Source organism: Pezoporus wallicus, unplaced genomic scaffold (genome assembly GCF_028554395.1).
Source record: "Pezoporus wallicus isolate ANWC-B61680 ecotype Strahan unplaced genomic scaffold, APGP_CSIRO_Pwel_v1 scaffold_7107, whole genome shotgun sequence".
NCBI classification, from domain to species: domain Eukaryota; kingdom Metazoa; phylum Chordata; class Aves; order Psittaciformes; family Psittacidae; genus Pezoporus; species Pezoporus wallicus.
In genome coordinates, this window is record NW_026642114.1 from 7,509,204 (window position 1) to 7,530,370 (window position 21,167).

Here is a 21,167-nt window from a genome sequence, read left to right on the forward strand (position 1 = left end):
GGTCCTGGGACTGGTGGCCACAGCTGTGGCTGGTGCCAGCAGAAGCTGATGTCATCATCTGATGATGGAATCTGTGCATCACTTTCCCTTCTGCATCCCCATACAGTACAATGATGTTGTGCCTGAGTGTTATTTCTTGCAGGTCCCCTGCCAGCTTTTACAGGATCGTGGTGTCACTGGCGTTGCTCAAGGCAAAGGAGCTCAGCTTTTCCATGCCTGACCAGTACCTGCCACCCAAAAGCCTTTCTCCAGACATCTGCAGCTCTGCCAACTGTGCCAGAAAGGCACCTGGTGCCTCCAAATTTCAGTCTAATGGCTTAGACCTAAGAAGTAAGGGTGCTGGGTGCTGCAGCAAAGGAGGGGCAGGGTGATGGATTCAGGCATGGGCAGAAACAGCAGAGGTCTGCTGGTGGCTGGGTTTGCTCCTGGTGAAGTGCTGCTTCCCCTGGCTCTGATTTTGGGCTAACAACAAAATTCAGGTTTCTCTTTTTCAGGTTTCACTCTCAGCACAGGGGTTGTGGCTGCTCAGATAAAACCTGTCCTGGCCAAGTGCTGGAAAGAGGCAAGGGAAAGGTCTGTGGAGGAGGATTTCTTTTCATTTTTCAAAAAGAAAACACTTTCAGTCTGGTTTTAAACTTCCTGCTGCCTTTCTGCTTTCTCAGGGTGAATCTGGGGAGCACAAAAACACAGCTTTGTCCAAAACTTTTCTATCTAATGATGAAACAAATGTAAAAAATGCTGCTTCATCTTAAGAGTCAGCCTTGAAACAGGAGCCGGTGGTGCCAGAGGTGCCTAGGACAATGCTTATCTCTGTCATGAGCCAGACCTGGCACTATTTGAGTCTTTAATGACTATCAGAAGTAAGGTTTTGCAAAGGCAGCACACCCCAGGTCTGCAAGTGCTCTCACTCAATGGGACGTGCATCTGTCCACACAGAGGGAGTGGGAGCAGGGCCTGCCTGCACAGAGAATTGAGCCGAAACCCTGTGCATCAGCACAGGAGTATCCAGGAAGTCCTCGCACTCAGGCCACTTTCCTGCAGGGAAGCAGCCGTCAGAAAGTCAGGAGCCTGGGAGCATGGCTGTCAGAACTCCCTGCCACAGGCTGTCACGAGCCCTGCACCAGGCATGGAAGTGGCTCTGCTGCAGGGAGAGCAGGGCTCATCAGGTACACTGCACCATGGCTGGCGCTGGCCTTGCCAGCTGGACGTGCTGATGCTGGGGGATCAGAGAGCCCTAGGAGCCTGTTGTACACCAACAGTGTCTGGGTGTCCCCTGCAGCTGCAGCATGTGCTCCAGTCTGTGCTCCCCATGGTGGGGATGCTGCTGCCATTCCTGTCCCCATCGTGGTCCCAGAGCATGTTGCAAGGAGGAGATGGTGGCTGTGCTTTTGGTGCGCTTCACATCCCTTTGTGACTGTGAAGGGGAGCTTCTCCAATGCAGTCCTCCTCTGTGAGAAGGCAGAGTGGGGTGAGTTCCCAGCCATGGGCCAGTGTGTACCTACAACCCCAGTGTTACAGGGATGAGACATGTCCCTCTCACATCCCACTCTTGTCAAGCGGATATCAGTGTCAGGGCTTTTCAGCGTAGCCCAAACAGCCTTTCTCCTTGCCTCTCACAGCCACGATTTCCTTGTGGCCATGAGTTCAGCAGATACAGACTTCCCCATGGGCAACAGGAACAGACTACAAAGGAATCAGGGAAGGTGTGTAGGGACCTTTGGCGGTGACAAGGTTGTGGGGTGCTGCAGAGCTGGTGCAGCCTGTTTGGGCAGTGTTTTCCAGGGAGCCTTCACAGCCCCCAGGACACAGAGCTGCAGGGCATCTGGGAAAGTGATAAGCTGAGATAAGGATTGAGAAGCAGGTCTGGAGAGAGCTGTGCAACTTTCCTCCACAAACTGAGCTGCACTTGGGGTTTTCTTGGAGCAGGACCAAATGCTGCTTGAGTAGCAAAGGTTTTGTGGGTCCCACTGTGTTGTTCAGCCTTGGAACAGAAGAGCTTTTCCCACGACAAGCACAGTGTTTCCCAGGGGTTGTGAGAGCTGTGGAAGAGCCTTAACTAGTGTGAAATGCAGAGGGGGTGCAGGGCGAGGGACTGGGATATCTCTGCTGGCCAGGAAAGGAAATATCCAAAGGATTTCCTGGAGTCTTCCCAGTCTGGCTTCACAGTTGACATGGGTGGCTGGGGAGGATGGGAAGATGGCAAAAAGGGAGAAATTACAGAAATGATAGAGACTTATTTTCATGGCTGAAAAAGACCCTCAACTGAGATGCCACACTTAACAGGAAAGGAAGGTCTGAACTCAGCTTCTAAATGGGCAATCAGATGTCCCATGTTGATATGGCTGCAGTAGCTGGTGAAACACTGCTTCAAACCAGGGCTGAAAGAGGAGTATGAAGGACACATCACCTGTCTGTGGTGCTGGTGGAATTTGACCCATGAGACAGGTCCTGGCATACCAAGCAGGCATCTTCCTGCTGCAGCAACCCTTCATCTTGACTCTCTGTCCTCCCAGGTGCAGTGTGGGCCCAGCAGATATGTGGGTCCTGGAAGGAGCATGGGTGCCCAGTGAGGTGGGAGTCCTGGGAAGAATGTTGTTCCCTGACAAGGTGTGAATCTTGAGTGAGATGTGGGTCCTGGGAGAAATGGGGTCGCAGGACAGATGGGTGTCCAAGGAGAGGTGGGGATCCTGGATAAGAAGTGGGTTGCAGGAGATGTGGGGCTCATTGCTCTAGGGATCCCCAACCATGCTTTGTACAGAGGCAAAGCTGGGATCTCAGATCTCAGTGCCCCCATGAGAAACTGCTGTTGGGCCTCAGCTCCCTTTTGGGATTCATCCCAAAGTAACCTGCCTGTGTTGGGAGAAGCAGGGGTGAACAGAAAAGACACACATTCCTTTTCCAGAGATCAAATCCCAGCTGCCAAAAGCACCTCTCCTGGTGACCACTGAGATCCCCTTCCCATAGCTGGGATCTTTTGCAATTTACGGCTGTGGGGCAGGGATAAGCACCCCAGAGAGAGCACTGTGCCCGGGCTGCAGAAGACCCTGCAGGATGCCGGGATTGGACATTCCCCACCCTGAGCTCCCAGCTCCTGATGGGTGTCCCATCAGCAGCGGGGAGGGTCTTCAGGGGGAATCGGGGAGTGTCGCCCTTAAACCCCTTCCCGTGGCAGCTGTGACTGCTGATGAGTCGGGGGATGACGGAGGGGCAGGGCAAGAGTTAACCTACCTGCTCTGCCATCCCTCTTGGCTCCACCTCGGAGGCTGAGGGGAGGGAAAAGCGAAAAAGTAGGGGAGGGGGGAAGAGAAAAAAAGAGGAGGAGGAAGAGGAAGAGGACAGAGAGAAGCGCCCGGACCGCGGGCAGCCCCGGCCAGCAGCGGAGCTGCCGCCCCGTCCCACTCCCAGCATGTTCCAGTGGTGAGTGACTACGAGGAGCCCGAGCTCCGCTCCGGCACCGTCTGGAACCCTGTGGTCCGTGCTGCTCTCCGCCGCCCCGGCGCTGCGTCCTGCCCGAAGCCTGGGGACTGCGAGGTCCCGTTCCCATCGGGTCCCTTCCCAGGGGTGTCGCAGGGGCGGCTGGCGGGGAACGGGCAGCTTTGGTGAGGAGGATGCTCATGGGAATGGGCAAAGGACGCGTCTGCCCTTTGTGCCCTGCTCGTCTGTCCCCGTCCCAGGAGGGGCGCCCCCCCATCCCGCTCGACTCTTCAGAGAGCTCCGAGGCGGGGGTCCCGTTCCCCAGTGTTCCCCTCCTGAGCGGGGTACCCCGGGGAAGGCTTTCTGGGGTGCCCGGTCCTGGAGCAAACCTCGTCCCATCCCGGCGCACCGGAGCTCCGGCGGGAGCCGGGACGGGGGCACCGGGCAGGCGCTGGCGGTCAGTCCCCGTCGTCGTCCCCCCCTTCTCCGGGGATGCCTTTCCCTGCCTTTCTCTGCAAAGCGCTGGTTTGCGTGGCGTGGTCAGGGAGAGTGGGGCCGTGGGGACAGCCAGACCTGCCCGTGGGTCCCTGTCCCACGGCCGCGCCAGACTGGGGGCAGATTCCCACGGCGGGGGGAGTCATCCAGCGGTTTGGCTCTTGCCTCTTCCCCAGCCCGCTCTTTTTACCGTTACTAGTTTTACTTTAACCCAAATACCTTTTATACTTTAAACCAGACGTATTTTATAATCCCTGGATACCCCGGAACTGGGGAGAACCGTCGTGAGCTGGGGCCCCACTTGGCGCTTGCACCCAGCTGCTTTTGGAGACATTTGGGTGCTTTCTCCCCCTTCTAGACAAGATCCCCTCTCCCCAGCCCTTGGCACTACCAACAGAAAGGGCTCTATGCTGGCAGTGCCTCCTCCGGCTCAGTGACTGAGTCTAATTGAGGGGCCAGAAAAATCCAAATAAATAGATAGCCCTGACTGATCAAAGAGGTTTTCATGCGGATCAAAAGCCGCTGTGTGCCTCTCTGGGGACGGGGGATGGAGAGCCCCAGTCTTCTGGGGCTTCGCTGCTCTACAGCATCACCACCTGAAAGGGAAACTGCCCACCTCTAATTTGGGGATTTATGTTTAACTGCCGGGGCACAGCCAGCAGTGGCCTGGCTGTCTCACAGGGAGGCTTTTGAGCTTTTTCTGGTGGAGAAAAGGAAAAGCAGGAGCGGGTTGGGACCCTTTCAAAGCTCTCTTAGTGGCACTGACACCGGCAGCTGGAGCAGTCAGTCCTGGCTGGCGCTGGTAGGAGCTCAGCCGGGATGGGTGCGGGTTGCTGCGACCTTGGGCTCCGCAGCGCCGGGTGCCCTGGGATCTTGAGGACACTGCCAGGGTTATGCCCTGAGGAGGGTGCTGGGGCTCAGCAGGGTGATTTCTCTGATGGCAGCAAACCTTAAGCACTTCCCTCATCTCCTTGCAAAGCAGTGGTTCCTGGGGGCTCTGAAGAGCACGACATGGTTTCTCCCTCCTAAAGTACTTCTCAGCTGAGGACACCACAAAACAGAAATACTTGAGATCAGAAAAGATGTACACATCTTTTGACTCTCAAATCCACCTGCAGTTGTGGCTCAGGGTCCCCTCAGTCCCCAAACTTTCTTGCCAGTGCAGGGATGGGGTTTCTGTGGGGCAGAAGGCAGCTGCTGGGCTCCTGGTTCCTGTTGGACCCAGTGGTGCCTCCGTGGTTTCCAGAGGCAGACGTATAGGAAAAATCCCAAACAAGTTTTTATAACAGAGCAAAAATTGCATGTTGAACCAGTGAGAACTGGGAAATGGTGTCTGCTGAAAAGGAATAAGTTTCTATGCTGTTGTGCAACACCTCACTGATATACCCACGTGTACCCAGGCTACCCGAGCCTTCCTCCTCTTACAGAAAGATAGAGCTCGCCCCTCAGCCCCAGGGCAGTGTTTTCTGCCTGGCTAAAATCAAAAGCAGTGGCCCAGGGAAGGTGATGGGGTGAGTGGCTCCATCCAGCTCCTGGCTCTGTCAGGCAGCGCCTGCCGAGGGTGGGACCCATCCGTGTGAGTGAGCAACAGCCCTATCTATGTAAATTTTTTGAAATTATATCAGTAATTCCCTTCCCAGTGGGGAAACACTGTTTGTCCTTTGGGCTGGGTACCTCATTATGGGTTGTCCTTGGGGCAGCGGGTTGTGTAAGGATAGGATGGAATGGAATGGGATGGGAGCAAGGCTGGGGTGTCAGGATGGGATCAGTGCTGCTGGGGTGACGGGTTATTTTTGCTATTATTCTGAAGTTTTAAACATTGCTTGGCTATGCAGGGTTACAGTTCTATTGGGACAGAAGGGTTTCTAAGAATAAGCTCAGAGCTGTTTGGTCAGGGCTGGAGAGGGTTAAGGGAATGGTGAGATCTAATCAGAACTGCTCCCTCATCAGTCTCAGATGAGTGGCCACATATAAAACTGGATGTGGAATATCTATCCATTTACTCATAATTACTTATTTCCATGCTTGTTCTCTCAGTCCACACTAGTGATCACAGCTTTCACACGTAAATGAGGGTGAAGACAAGAAAGAAGAGCCCCCAAAAGCTCCTGGTTCCCCGGCTCCCACTTGGGGCTCCTGCATTTCATGGTGGCCAGAGTCCCCAGGAGCAGTGCTGTCACCTGCCCTGGGGAGCCCTGGGACTACATATGGGGTGTCCCATAAAGCCAGGTGCTTTGGGGCAGCCTGTGTCCCAAAACCCCAGGAGCTTCCCAGTGTCCCAGCAGATCACAATCCAGTCCCCAGAGCCAAGAACATTTCAATGCTTCGTTTGGTTTTTTTTCCGGCTACCTGGAAATTACATTGGTTAAATGTTTCAGATTTCAGCCCCAAGCTCCTTCCCTGGACTATCCCAAAATGAAGGTGCCATCTGCCTAGTAGAGACGGTCTTGGATCTTTCTGGCTCCCAACAGGGCACCAGGGCTGGGACATGCTTCTGTCACCAAGAGGACAGGCACAGGGGAGCCAGGTGGCTGGTGCCACATGTATCTCCTTTGACTTCCCAGCTGATGTCCCTTTCACCCATGAAAGGTGTATTAGGGACTGCCAAGCACCTTAGGAGCAGCCAGAGATGGGGCTGCCCTTGGGAAGCCATCAGGACCCCAGTGGGCATGTGGAGGTCAGCTGCGGCAGGAAGAAATCAGTGCAGATATGCCAGCTGTGGAGAGGAGCCAGGCACTGCAGGGCAGCACAGTGCAGATGGATGGAACAAGCATTTTGTCTCCTCCCACCTTTAACTGTGTAAAAAGCAGGTTGGGGGGCGGAGGAGGTAGTATCTAGTGCATCTGTAATCCCTGAGTGCAGCATTCCCACTGTCTCAAAGACCACAGGATGATCCTGCTCAAGCCCCCGGTGGGCTTCAGGGTTTGTCCCCTGAGCCAGCAGCTTCCCTGGGTGATAGATGGATCTGCAGCAGTTGAGAGCAGCAGCATGGTCCCACAAGTGTGTGATTTACCACCCCTAGTCCCCCACACATCCTGCACATGCAGATACCTGGTTTGCTGCAGGCTGAGAAATCTGCCCTCAAACTGCAGTGTGTCTGCTGCTCCTTATTATCACTGCAAAGTGAAGTAACGGGTCCTGAAAGAAGGCCAGAACACCCAACAGTACCCCCATAAGCGGGATGCAGGTGGGAAAAGCGCACATGGAAGTGTCCTACAGCTCTTCCCACAAGACTGCTGCCTGTCAAAGGGTGATGGGACACAGATTATGAGCATCCCATGACCTCTCCAGGAAGTGCTTCTGCAGACAGGCCTCTTGCAGCCTGCAGTTTCCTCTCCTTAATCCCCATGTCTTGTCCCTTTAGGAAGAAGACCATCTACAAAACCATTTGCCTCTCCTTCTTGCTGGTGATCACAGTAACAGTGCTGCAGCGCGGAATGGCACCCAACCATTTCACGCAGGGCCAGCAGCAGAAAGACCTGCCCCTGCTGGAGCCCCTTAAAACACAGAAGAGAGACAGTGCCTTCTCCATCACCAGCACTTTCTGGAACAGCAAGGAGAAAGCTCCTGGGAAGGAGGAGAGCATAACTGCAGAGCAAGCAAAATCCTGGGATGTCACCACTACCAACTGCTCAGCCAATCAGAATTTAAGCAAGGTGGACTGGTTCAAAGGGCTGGAGCCCAACTTCCAGCAGTTCCTGCTCTATCGGCATTGCCGCTACTTTCCCATGCTGATCAACCACCCTGAAAAATGCAGCGGGGATGTCTACCTGCTCATTGTGGTCAAGTCTATCATCACGCAGCACGACCGCCGCGAGGCCATCCGCAGAACCTGGGGACAGGAGAAGGACGTGGATGGCAAGAGGATCAGGACACTGTTCTTGCTGGGCACAGCTTCCAAGGAGGAGGAGAAAGCCAACTACCAGAAACTGCTGGATTACGAGAACCTCATCTATGGGGACATCTTGCAGTGGGATTTCCTGGACACCTTTTTCAACCTCACCCTCAAAGAGGTCCATTTCCTGAAGTGGCTGAACATCTACTGTGACAATGTCCGCTTCATCTTCAAAGGTGACGATGATGTGTTCGTGAATCCCAGCAACATCCTGGAGTTCCTGGATGACAAGAGAGAGGGAGAGGACCTCTTCGTGGGGGATGTCCTCTACAAGGCCAAGCCGATTCGGAAGAAGGAGAACAAGTACTACATCCCCAGCGCCCTCTACAACAAAAGCAATTACCCACCCTATGTAGGAGGTGGGGGCTTCATCATGGATGGACCCCTGGCCAAGAGGCTACACAAAACCTCAGAGATGCTGGAGCTGTACCCCATCGACGACGTCTTCCTAGGGATGTGCTTGCAGGTCCTTAATGTAGCACCTGTTGGGCATGAGGGCTTCAAAACTTTTGGCATTGTGAAGAACAAGAACAGCAAGATGAACAAGGAGCCATGTTTTTTCCGGAGTGTGCTGGTGGTTCATAAACTGCTGCCTCCAGAGTTGCTCCAAATGTGGGACTTGGTCCACAGTAACTTGACATGCTCAAGAAAACTCAATGTCCTTTAGCTCAGTCTCTCTGGAGAGCTGGGACTAGAAGGGCTGGGACAATCGATCCCTGCTCTGGGATGGGGAGAATGTCTGCTGGTGGCACACAAATCCTTCAGGGACATCTCCTTCTGGGGTGAGGAGGGCAGAGACACTGCTCTCGCAGGCAGGGTTTGCAATAGTGTTTGCTCCTGTACTGTAATGTGATTCACTTATCTCCAGCTGGGTTGGGGGTTGCTGAAAAAGAAGAGATAAAAAAAACAGCACAACAAATCTAGCACAAAGTTAAGAGAGAGAGGGAAAGGGCAGAGGGGTTTGTGCTCTGGTTTAAGTACCACCTCCACTGGAGCATGATGCACTGTGGGGTGGGGGGAGGCAGGGAGGGATGTGGCACAGGTATTTTTTGGAGATGTTCAGGGTCTGGCTATCCAGGGAAGCTGCTCCAAGGGAGTTGAGTGGTTTACAAGTGCGTGAGCCCCCTATGGCTCAAAAGTCAAGGGGATTTTATTTATTTTCTCAGATTTCTCCTCCATGCAAGGTTTTAGTGACACTGACCCTGTGACCATTGGGTTCCCCCCTGCTGAAGTCCTCTCTTGTGTCCCCACTATGCAGCTGTGGAAAGGGGCTCTCCTCTGAGGCCGGACCTCACCAGCCCCGAGCACCCATTAGGGTTTCAGCCAGGTGGCCAGGGGATCAGGGTCTTTGTCCCCAGTAGAGGGTCCCGCATGATGCTGGATCCCAGCACCAGCCCAGGCTGTGCTCTGCTCCCTAGCCACTCTGCTGGCCTCGCTGTTCATGCACTCTGTAGGAATGTACCCAGCCAAAATTCCTCAGGGATTTGTTCCTCCTGGCAGGAAAGGGAAGGGACGAGGCAGGCTGCCCTTGCCCCTGGCCAAGGAAGTGGCAGAGAAACTTAGCCCCAGCTGCAGCAGCACAGAAGCTTATCTCACCTGGTAGCCCAGCTTGGGTGCAGGCATCCTGGAGACTTGCTGCAGGGAGACGCTCTCCTTGCAGCAGGGCTGTCCTGGTGGGGTTGCCTCAGATAGGGATGACAGCCCTCAAAGATCCCATGTGTGGCTGCTTGGGCTCAGCCCTGGATTTACAGCGAGCTCTGTGCTCCAGGGCAGGTTGGAGAGCACCGGTCCTGCCCTGGAACGTGGAGTGGGGTCCAAGAGGATAAGGTGAAGGGGGGCTGGTGTTTTGCACAACAGCTGCTACTCTCAGAGGTGTTGCAGTGTTCTGAAGGATGAGGCCCAGGAGCCTGATGGAATGGTATCACAGGACATAGCCCTTTTTCTTTGGGCTGAAAGGGCCACTGGAGCTGTCAAGAGGAGCCGCAAACCAGCTGTGTGGTGGAGACCCCCCCAACACAGAGGGACACTTGGCCACACAGGGGCCATGGATACTCTCCAGCCACTGACTGCAGGTGTGAGCAAAGACACCGACATGTGCAAAGCCACACGTGTGCCTGGGTGCTGGTGTGCCAGCTCCAGCCACAGGCTCTGCACACACGGATGTCCCCATGCTTACGACTTGCATGCCCAGATGTCCCTGTGCGCCACGGGGGGCACACAGAGCCACATCCATGGTCCTGAGCACGCACAGCAAAACATGGGCACATGTGCACTCGCTCTCTCTCCCTCCCTGGTGCCAGACATTGAAAGGAAAAAATTTAGACTACCTCAAACGTCCCCCTGTGCAGTGCCTTTTTTTTTTTTTTCTCTTCTTTCCTTTTCTTAATGTGCTTTGGAAATGGGCCCGTTTCATTTACTCCAAGTCTGTATGTTCCCCAGGTCTAAAAACAAACAGAAAAGGGCATAAACCAGTCAAAAAAGGCACCTTGACACCAAACTACACCACTTCTCGGCAAATGTCCCTCATCTGCTCAGATGAGATGCAAATTTGAGAAAGAGAAGACAAAGAGCCCGTTGCTGCCCGGGCTCAACTGTTGGTACTGGGGCTGGCAGTGATACTGTGAAATTTGATTTATGAAGCACCAAGCAGCACCGTGTCCCTGGGGCAAGTGCCGGCAGCGCGGGGCAGTGCCCTGGGGGCACTTTCTGTGCCCGCTGGCCTTAGGCAGCACATAACACTCCTTCACTTTCCCATCCCTCCCTCCTTCCAACAGGAGTGAGTTCAGAAATACTTCCAAATTGACACCTCAGTAATTTATGTCAGGTACAGTACATTGGGCTGTATATTTATCCTACATGCAGGGATAGCTCTTGGTCTCTGTAGCAATGCATACAGGGAGCCAGGGCTGAGTGCAGAAATCTCTCAGTGTTGCTCTTCACCTGGTGGGACCTGTACAGAGAAACCTTGTAGACTTTGGTGAACAATGTAGTTTCTAAATAAAGGTTAAAAGAGAAGGAAAAAAAAATCCCCAAGCCCTTGCCTCGTGTCATTGCTAGTGGGGTTCTGCTGACCAAAACAGCTTGGCTGGTTGGGAACAAAACTTGGTAATGGACTACAGAGGCAAAACCACTGCTTGGAGTGGGATCTGGGGGCTGTGGCTTCCCTGTTCCAGCTTGGCACAGCTTCCTCGTGGAACCTGGTATGTTGTTTTAACAAGGGCTGGTAGATATTTTCCCTCCTCCATGCACCCTCCAGCTGCATTTCAAACCTAGGTAAACTTTAGATCATCCTGGCACCCTGCACTGAGGAACTTCTCACATCACCCTCCACGGGAAGAGCTGCTTTGGCAGGTTTGTTTATCACCCTCTGCTCACCCTGAAGGAGATCGCCACCATGCTGTCCCTATCAGCCCCCTCCATGGCAGGACCTTGCTCCCTGTTTTTTCCTGAACGAAAGCACTGCCAAAGGGTGACACATGCCGTGGCCATGGCATAATGGGATACACATGCCATGGGTCAGCATGGTGACCCCAGAGCAGACTGAGACACAACTGCAGGGTCAAGCTCTCATCTGGTTTGAGCCTGGCTGGGGTCAAAGCTGGAGGAAAGCCATAGGTGATCCTGTGGGTCTCACCTCAGTGTTGGGGAACTGAGAGCTTAGTTTCCAGGGCTCAACAAGGTGATGGGGAGTGGAGAGGCTAGCAAAGGCCACCAGGACATTCTGCACTTGGCAGGCCGGGCCACCAACCACCAAGGCCAGCTTCCCAATGGCACCAAAAATTTCCCAGGTGGGGACAAAAGGCAAAATGCTAAGTGGATGCACTTGTGGATGCTCTCACCCTTTTCCTCTCCAGCATGACCCAGGGCTGTGTCCTCCCACTCCAGGACTCCTCCGCAGGGTACCAGCAGAGATCCAGGGGCCCACAGTGACTGCAGGGTCCAGATACTGGTGTGAAAGTGGCGCTGGGCCCCACGGGGCAGGGCTGAGGTCGAATGCAGGCCAAGAGGCAAGCTAGGGCTTGGGAAGGGTACAGCAAGCCCCCAAACCAATTTGCTGACCGCTTCACCCCCCCGGAAGCGGGCACTGCCTCCGCGCCACGTTCGCTCACCCCACGGCGGGCGAGGAGCTGAGCACCCCGGGGTAGCAGCGGCCCCGGCCCCGGCCCCGGCCCCAGCCCCAGCGCGGGCACGTGCTGCCCCCTGGCGGCCGGCCGCGCCGCCGCCTTCCGACCATTTGCCGGCGGGTCCCGGGTGGCGGCTCTAAAATGGCTGATGCCCAAACGGCGGGAAAGGAGCAGCCCTGGCTCAGGGAGCGGGGAAAACACAGACCCCTCCTCAGGCCTCAAGAGGAGCAGAAACCCCAAGCTAAATGTAATGCCCGCACTGCTGTTCAACACTGCCCTTAGAGAAACCCTTTTACCTCCATGGGCTGTGGCTTGGGAATCCATATGGAGAAGAGACCAGCACATGACCACTGAAGGGCCTTCGAGGATTTTGCATGGCAGGAAGTTCCCAGTGTTGCCACAGTACACGAAGGGGGTGAAGCTGCCCGACAGGGCTGAGGCTCAAGGTCAGTACCAGCCTCTAAGCACAAGCCTCGGGCAGGACACAGGAAAGGCCCCGTGTCCAAGGCAAGGTTCAGCTGACTACACAAACCCTGCAGCCACAACGATAGCTGCCCCAGGCATTCTGTGCCCCTTGGGGATGCTGCACCCAAGAGCAGCAGTACTCCAAACAGCCACCATTGTGGGATACCAGCCAACTGCCTGGCTCAAAAAAAGGCCAGTAATGTGCTGGCAGGAGTGGGCCAGGACCCAGCACCTTCATCCCTACTCTAGTAATGACACTCACCTGCACCAAGGGTTGCAAGGGTTAATACTGCCCAAGCCCATGTTTTAATCCATTTGCTTCTTACAACAGGAAGAGTCAAGATAAAAAAATAATCTAGAATGAAGGACAAGAGGCAATGCATATCAGTATGACTGAGCTGCAGGGCCCTGGTAGAAGACTGTTTTACTCATTTAAAAAGAAAGTAAAAAAGCAATTGGCTAGCATGCAACATTACATACATCTTAAGTTAAAAAAAAAGTGTGGTTATACAGCCACTGAGTTCTCCCAGCCGTTGCCTTCCTCTCTCCTACTCCTCCCTGCATACATACACTGCTGGGAGCTGATGCAGCCTAGAGGAAAGCAGGGCAGGAGGTCCCATCTCTGGCGGTAATGATCTGAACTTGAGAGAGGAGGTTATCTTGGACCTGCTTGATTTCAGAGGCACAGAAGTAACAGAAACCAGTTTAGGTCCTTTAATCTGTCCACGACAGGGTGCTGAAGCACAAATGATAAAACATTTTGCATTTTTACAGCAAAAATGCTACAGGAGTTTATAGGAAAAAAAAAATCCAAACCTTTTGTACATGGGTAAAACATTATAAATTCAAGACAACTCACAGACAAAGGGTAAATTCCCACATCTAGCGCTCATTTTTTTTTAAAAAGTTTGTTTGAATAAGCAAGCAGTCAAAATGGCTTGCTCTCTCTTCCTTGAAATGAAAACTGTATCTTCCAAGCAGCTCACAGTACTGCTTCGCATCTTGGAATGTCCTCCGAAGGCTCCGCCAAGATCAAAGGAGAATAAAAACCCCCGGAGTCCTTTCAGATAGTCTCAGAGAGCAGGAGAAGGGAAAGAAAAGGGGAAGTTTATTCAAACTTTATCTTCTTCCCTTGTGGCTTGTGTTCTCCACCACCTCCTCCTCTGCCTCCTCGGAAGCCACCTCCTCTACCTAGAAAGTAAGTTAAGACAAGAAGAGTTACAGGTTGCCCAACCCACCCTGGCACAGGACAGGAAATAAATTCACATCAAACACTCCCTGGTGGCACCACACCACAATCCCTAGAAGAGCTTCCATTTAGCTTTTGAACAAGCCCCCCTAGAACAGCAGTTGTTTGCCTCTTCTTACCTCCAAATCCTCTGCCACCCCCTCTGCCACCAAATCCACCTCTTCCTCCTCGGCCTCCTCCTCTGCCACCACGACCACCAAATCCACCGCCAAATCCGCCGCCCCGTTGAAATTCACCCTTTGGCTTGGCAAAATCAAGGATCACTTTGTTTCCATCTATCTCTCCATCCTCCATGGCTTCTTTAGCTGCTTTGGCATCTTCTGGGGAGCTGAAGTCCACAAACCCAAACCTAGGAAGCAGGTTAAGGTCAGACGATCAAATTCTGCAAGCTGTAGCACCACCTACAGGTACATGATAGCAATCCCTTCGGAAACAAATGCCTGCACTGCTGCAGCAGCATTACTTGTGGAAGAGCAGTGGCTGATCACAACGGATGGAGTCCTGTTGCGAGTTTGCCAGTACTGAACAGTTAATATTCTTCTCGTGCGAATCCATAGGCTGCCATGGATTTGTTGGCAGGAAGGAGCTCATTGAGAAGTGAGTTTGTGAACAGACCCAAAGACATATGCTAGTTTTCTGGTTCCCTCCAACTTACTAGCTTCAAAAATCACCACATGAGCATGAGTATTGACCTGCACTGCGCTTACCAGTTGAAGCGAGACTTCACAACAACCCAGCTAATCCAGTGGTGTTTTAACATACCCTTTAGATGATCCTGTGTCTCTGTCTGTGACTATTCTAGCACTTATAGAGCCTTCAAATGATTCTCTTAGCGTCTCCTCTGTGGTGTCCTCCGAAAGGCCTCTGACAAACAATGTTTTGCTTTGTTCTATGGAAAAAGAATACATTCAGAGATCACTAAACCCTAGCAAGGTAGCCACCACTTAACACAGCATTGTAGGCTCCTACAACAGATGCCAAGGCTGAAGGGTTGGTTTTGAAGGAACAGCTCAGGCATTTAAAGTAGTCCTAGAAAACTTTTCAGGACTAGTAGTTAGGGCCTGACATCAAAAGTAACTGGTACTGTCAAAATATATATATTTTCCCACACACACACTTTTCCCCCTCCTTTTTCTTTTTTAAATAGATGCTTGCATCTCACCAACAGGAACAGTAACTGGACAGATGCTGCTGGATCAGCACTTGACTATCTAGAGGACTTTGGCAGTAGTTTCATCAGCATTTCAGACAGTCAGTCATCATATCCAGCCCACTCACTTTTTGATGCAAGCCTTTCACTCCACAGACATGCAGCCCTAAGTTCACATGAATGGTATACTCCTGCCACAGCTGTCTCAAGATCAAACCTGAACACTTACGATTAAATCCTCCTCTTGCGTTCGTGTTCCCTTTCTGCCACCCTGGTGAACTGAACTCCAGTCTGATTGTTCTGCCTTCAATCTCTGTGTTGTTACAGGAATTCAATGCCTCTTTGGCATCCTCAGTGGTGGGGAATTCTACAAATGCATACCTATTTGGAGAGAAAGATTTAGGTCAACCTGGGAGCACAAGGATCTAGAGAGCCAAGTCCTTTGTAATGCCAAGAACAGCACAACACACCCTTTCGGCCTGCCCTGGTTGGTCTGTGGCATCTTGATGGAAGATGCTTTCTTGAAGAGTTCTTGGAGAGTCTCTTCTGAAGCAGCGTATGAGAGGTTGTTCACAATTAAGGTCTTTGACTCTCTCTCTCCACCTCCTATGGAGAAAATTCAGTGCTGTAAATGCTGAAGTCTGGAGGAGGAAAGCTCTGCCTCTAGTCAGAAGACCCTCTCTAGAATGAGTAGTTGCTGCTCCCTTCTCACCTCAAGGTGAGGCATAAGGCAAAGTGCAGCACTGTTTTGGGTCATCTGGCCTAGTTGTTCCCCCTTGTCTAAAACATGCAGCAAAGACAGGATGCATAGCACAAGACAGGCAAAAGGTCTCTCCTTGCTATCTTACAGTTTTCCTGCAGTGCTTCAAGTTGCTCTATTCCAGCAAACTTCTTAAATTAGTGAAATTAAACCTTGTCATATGTATGCACATTTTTTACTTGGAAAAGTACCTTTCTGATGGTCTTGATGGCTCTTCTCACCAGTGAAATCAATAACCATGGCGCGACCATCAATCTCTGTGCCCTGCTTCTCCTCCAGAGCTTTGTTTGCCTCGGCTTCTGTTTTAAATTCAATGTAGGCCATCCTGCAGCACAGAAAAGCACATAAGCAAATGCCTCCTTCCAGGAAGGATTAAAGTTTGTGAATGCAAGGAAGGATGTGGAAGAAAAATACTCCAAAAATTATACTCCTAATGCAAAGGAACATCAAATATCCAACTGCTACACACCCTTTGCTGTTCCCCTCCTTGTTCATTACTATTCGAATTTCTTGTGCGTTTTCAAACACCTCTCTCATTTCATCTTCAGTTAAGCGGTAGGGCAGATTCTTCACAAACAGTGTTCTGGCATCTCTCTCTGCAAAGAAAGGTTACTTTCACATTACCAGCTAAAAAAAAAATCCCTTCTCATTTACACTGCTGGTTTAGTGAGAAGCAGTCACTTTCATAAACTGAAAAAGCAACTATGACAGAAATTAGGCTGCCACTATACTTCTCTTAAAGGCATCAGGAACAGATCTTCCTCAGCCCCCCCAGTACACAGTGCATTTCTAGTGATCACATTTCCAGATATTCCAGTCTGAATTTGCCTAGCCGTATGTCAGCATTTGAGAACTGTTTATGATGAGCCCAAACCAGGAAGATCTGCCTTAAAAGAGTGAACAAGGGCCATGAGTAACACTGCCAGCCTGCTCAAAGACCTGATGACAACTTTTCTTTGATGTGCACAGGTATTTGGGGTTACAGGCTGTACCTTTCTTATTTTCTTTCATAGTTTCCTTGCTCTTCGCTTTTTCCAGTTTGACTTCTGAACCCATTAACTTCTTTCCATTCAGTTGGAGAGCTTTATCCAGATCTTCAGCAGATGAAAAATCCACATAGCCAAATCGCCTGAAAGAAGAAACCTTACTATTTAAGCTGATCTACCTCTAGTAGCAGAGAACACAGACACACAGAACAAGAAGAGTTCCCCACTGGTCAAGTCAGACTGTCAGTAAATAAACGCTAACTGATCCACATAACTAACACCAGTGCAGAACAGCAGCTCTGTACTGAAGTGGCAGCTCTCTCTTTAGGGAAATACCTCTCCAAACAAATTACTGCCAATAAGAAATTAGCACCAAAATTCTACTGATGAACTCACTTGGAAGCACCAATTCTGACATCTAAAACTTCAATATTCTTCTTCCCAAAGAATTCTTTGAGGCCAGCCTTCAGTTCATCATAGTCCTTGGTGGAGACCAAATTTCCCACAAAGATGGAGAATGCTGAAGTGGGCCCTTTAGAGGAAAAGATGTATCAGGTTGGGCTTTTTTTTTTTTAAAAAAACTGAAACAGACAGCTTTAGCACATCAGTTTCTGCTCAAAAGTGACATCATACTTCAGCATTAAGTCCCTTATTATCATCACTTGTGCTGGAAAAAAGCCCCACTCAGCACTTCACAGTTACAGGCCTCACCCACCAGTAACAGTCCATCAGCAAGCATTATATGATGAGTCCGTAACACCTACCATCTGTTTTCTTTTTCTTGGCCTCTGGTGCACTTTTATTGGCCATTTCTTTCTTCCTCTTTCCAGGTGCTTCCTTCACAGGTTCTGTGATAAGAAAACAAACACCACCACTGGTAAGTACAAAACAACTCTTTCTACATTGGATTGATACTGAAGCATTAACCTGTACACTCATCATTCACAAGACCTTGTCTTGTCACTACAGCAACTATTCCTCTGCCCAGAAGGCCATGATCGGACAAAAAAGTTGCTCAAGCATCATTCTTGTTAAGAGTCACAGCCTCAAAAAACATTTAAACTCACTTTCATCTTCACTTTCCTCCTCGGCATCCTCTTCATCCTCCTCTTCATCCTCATCTTCCTCATCATCCTCTTCATCTTCCTCATCTTCAGAGTCTGCCTTCGACTTCACTGGTGCAGCCTTTGCTGGAGCAGGCTTCTTCACTTGAACAGGGGTTGTGTCCATGACTTCATCCTCAGACTCTGAAACAATTTCAGCACAAGATTTCAGACATATTCAAGACTAAGGCTTCTTCTTAGACTAAGACAAAGTAAAATAGCACTAATACATGAAGTTACACACAACCCCTCTAGCTCCCCTAAAAGTGCTTATTAGTTTAACATATTTAAAAGCTCTTCCCCTTCTTGCTTTGAGTCAGTTTTCCAAAATCTCACATACCATCATCTTCTTCCTCATCATCATCCTCCTCCTCATCCTCATCATCTTCAGATTCTTGTTTTGCTGGCACAACTGCAGGCTTTTTGGCTGGTACTGCTGCAGGCTTTTTGGCTGTAGGCTTCACAGGCATTGCTGGTTCCTCTTCCTCATCTGCACCAACAACACAGCAAGTGTTAACTCATACCACCCAGCATTCAAACTTTGCTAGTAAAGTACTTGCACAAGACTTTGGCCAAGTTCAGGAAAGAACGATCAGAAAACTAGAAGATACTTCAAAGGCTGCATAATGCCCAGTTCTCCTTCCTGCAAACTTCACCAATTCCCCACCTTTCCCTCTTTTACACCTCTTAACTAGCGAACCCCCTCTCATACGTATTAATGCTAAACTTTCAATGCTAATAGTACTGAAATTCAGCAATGCAATTGGACCAGTTTTAGTCAACTTATGCAAGGATGAACGAGTATGTCAAAAATAATGTACCAGACTCATCATCTTCCTCATCTTCCTCCTCATCATCATCTTCTTCATCATCCTCATCTTCGTCCTCGCTCTCATCCTTCTTAGCATTCTTGCCATTTTTTGCTCCCTTGGTTAGGACAGCAGCCTTTTTTGGTGATGGAGCAACAGCCTTTTTAGCTGGAGTAGCCACAGGCTTTTTGGCAGGTGTAACTGCCTTTTTCGCAGGAGTTGCAGCCTTCTTTGCAGGAGTAGCAGCCTTCTTGGCTGGTGTAACTGCTACTTTTTGTGGTTTCTTCAGAGGGATCACCTGAAATACAAATCAGTGCAAGATTCCTACACTGGCCCTTTAACCTGTTATTACATCACTGACAGACAAATATATAGCAAGTACAACCTAAAGCATTTGGAAACAGACTCAAAAGTTTCTGCTGAATGACCATAACTGCCTATTCCATGGAATTAATAAAGCTCAAAACCAGCTTTTTAATGATTTTTAACAGACTGCTTATGGAACATTAACGCATCTCTAAATTTCCTGGTAGTGAACCAAGACCAGTGATATCTCTGCTAGAATTAAAGAGCTAGAAATTTTTAGTCTTGCGTATTATTTATGCGTGACAATCCAATTATTGCCAATTGTCTGTCTACTAGGGTAGTTAATTGCCCACTTGCTTATCCATCCCAGGACAGCTTTCAGATCCCAGCAGCCCTTCCCAGAGCCTGGAAGTACAGACTGAGCAGCAAAGCTACTCTCTCCAACATCACTTTTCTCTTTTGACATACAGCTTATTCTTTAGCCACATCTAGCTGACAGACACTAACTGTTCATTAACGTCGATTCTGTCACACACCATGCGCCCCTCCACCCTCATGACACTTCTGTAACACGTGTATCCTTTTGACTCCATTTCTAGATTAATCACCTCTTCTCCGCTGCTTTCCTCTAGCTCAGAGGACTCCTCTTCCTCGCTTTCCTCGACCTTTTTCGGGGGAGGAGCCATTTTTTTCTGTTTGATCTGATTCTTTGGGGTCTGAAAGAGACAACGAGCTCTTAGGCGGCGTGCTTCTCCTCCCGGCACCGAACAGCACGGTTACACTCCGGGGCCGCCCCGGCGGACAACTGTCCCAACCACGTGGCCGCCCCACCGCGGTGCGGAGGCCTGTAACGGGGACACCGGGGACGCAGGGTCCCGACAGGACACGCGGGGGGGAGGGGGGGGGCGCGCTCCCACGTGCTCGCTCCGTCCCGGCGGACCACGTGTCCGCACGGCGGCGTGGCCCCACCCCTCCTCGGCCTAAGCGCACTCGCACGCGGCGCGCCCCGATGTGCTACCGTCCCCCACCTTCTACCCCTCCATATCCCCCCACTTCTGAGCCCCGTTTCCCCTCCCGCGACCGGGCCTCCGCGCGCAACATGGAGGAGAACAGGACCGGCCAGGGCTTGAAACCGCCTCCATGGAGGGCGAGGCCCCTCCCCTCGCCGCCATCTTCGGGCTGAGGGATGGGAGGCCTGGAAACTGTCGCGCGGCCTGGGGAGACGCCAGCGGGAAAGCGGCCCGTCTCCCTCCCCCCGCTTCTTTCTCCGCCTCTCCCCCCCCCCCCCCCCCCCCCCATCACCATTCGTCCACCTCGACATAGCGGCGGCCGCCCGCTTCCCGCCCGGTGGCTGAGCACTGCTCCGCCCGCCATCCTCACCTTGGTGATCTTCACCATGATGGCGGCGGTGCTTGGCGGCGCAGGGGCGGCGGCCGAGTTGTCTCAGTGTAAGGGCGGGCACGGCCGGCGGGAACCGGCAAGGAGCAGGGCGGGCCCCGGGCGGTCAGCGGGAGCTGCGGCGAAGCGCTGGCGACCCGGACCGGGGACTGAAACGAAAGAGCGAACACGGGCCCCTTCCGCTCGCTTGCCTAGACCTCCGCCACGCCACGCCCCCTCCGCCCCCGCTCCAGCCAATTGCCGTGCGCTCCGGGCCGCCAATCGCCGCCCCCGCCCCTCGAGCCCCCTCCGCCAATGCGCGGCGCTTTGCGATCAGCCAACGGGAAAGCGCGTTACAGCCGCGGCAGGGAGCGAGTCCGCGAGGCTGAGCCCGAGAAAGGAGGGGTGCGCGCCGCCCGCCGGGGCAGCTCGGCGCCTGCGCCTTGGCTGGGCGGCGGGGCTTAGCCGTGGGTGGGCGTGACCGGGGCCGCGGGAGAACACGTGGTGGTCGGCGGCCACGTGGTGGAGCTGGGCGCGGGCCGGTAGGGGTATACGGGGGGTCCCGTGGCCGGGAGCGCGGGTGTTAGCCGCTGCGCGCAGCCCCGAGGCCGGCTCCACACGCTAGTCCTGCGGCAGCTCGGCTCGGGGGGGGTGGAAACTCCTGAGCGCGCCTCGGCCTCATTCTTTGGCCTTGGCAAAGGGACGGGGCTGGGGCCTCCGCAGCGCTGCCTTGGCCACCCCTTTCTGCTCCCACTGTCATCCCCTCCCTCACCCTCGGGAGGCAAAAGCCCCCTTGGACAGGTTGAAGAAGGATCCCCAGGAGCTAGTTGCTGGGTGGTTGGCACAAGAACGTCCTGCAGCTTCCACCCTTCACGGGCTCCTGGTGGGGAAGAAAGGCCCAGTGCTGGGGGAAAAATAAGTCTGTGTTTGCTTCTGTATTTAGTCATAAAAAAACCCACCAACATTCCCCCCTGCGGAATTTTGCCTCAGTGGCCATAATGTTGAGGTAGGGATGACGCCAGGGCAGAAGCAGC

General features: G+C 52.3%; 2 protein-coding genes and 2 non-coding genes across 4 annotated transcripts; 1 reads left to right on the plus strand and 3 right to left on the minus strand.

Annotated features, from left to right (window-relative positions):
• Nucleotides 1-3,262: 3,262 nt before the first annotated feature.
• Nucleotides 3,263-10,837, plus strand: B3GNT7 (UDP-GlcNAc:betaGal beta-1,3-N-acetylglucosaminyltransferase 7). The gene is made up of 2 exons (XM_057427190.1): nucleotides 3,263-3,417; nucleotides 7,274-10,837. Exons 1-2 carry the CDS (start codon nucleotides 3,407-3,409, stop codon nucleotides 8,469-8,471), a joined length of 1,209 nt encoding a protein of 402 aa, XP_057283173.1. The 5' UTR covers nucleotides 3,263-3,406; the 3' UTR covers nucleotides 8,472-10,837.
• A 2,254-nt stretch (nucleotides 10,838-13,091) lies between these two features.
• Nucleotides 13,092-20,383, minus strand: NCL (nucleolin). The gene is made up of 15 exons (XM_057427186.1): nucleotides 20,137-20,383; nucleotides 19,365-19,472; nucleotides 18,463-18,748; nucleotides 17,982-18,131; nucleotides 17,606-17,785; nucleotides 17,303-17,386; nucleotides 16,935-17,070; nucleotides 16,545-16,681; nucleotides 16,022-16,148; nucleotides 15,744-15,877; nucleotides 15,263-15,398; nucleotides 15,022-15,173; nucleotides 14,405-14,531; nucleotides 13,762-13,991; nucleotides 13,092-13,584 (listed from the first exon to the last, which is right to left on the minus strand). The coding sequence occupies exons 1-15, from the start codon at nucleotides 20,152-20,154 to the stop codon at nucleotides 13,502-13,504; spliced, it is 2,088 nt and encodes a 695-aa protein (XP_057283169.1). The 5' UTR covers nucleotides 20,155-20,383; the 3' UTR covers nucleotides 13,092-13,501.
• On the minus strand, nucleotides 14,834-14,910 carry LOC130608969 (small nucleolar RNA SNORD20). The gene has a single exon (XR_008974689.1). It is a non-coding gene; the product is annotated as a small nucleolar RNA SNORD20 (small nucleolar RNA).
• LOC130608968 (small nucleolar RNA SNORD82) lies at nucleotides 17,138-17,207 on the minus strand. Its single transcript, XR_008974688.1, has one exon. It is a non-coding gene; the product is annotated as a small nucleolar RNA SNORD82 (small nucleolar RNA).
• Nucleotides 20,384-21,167: the final 784 nt, after the last annotated feature.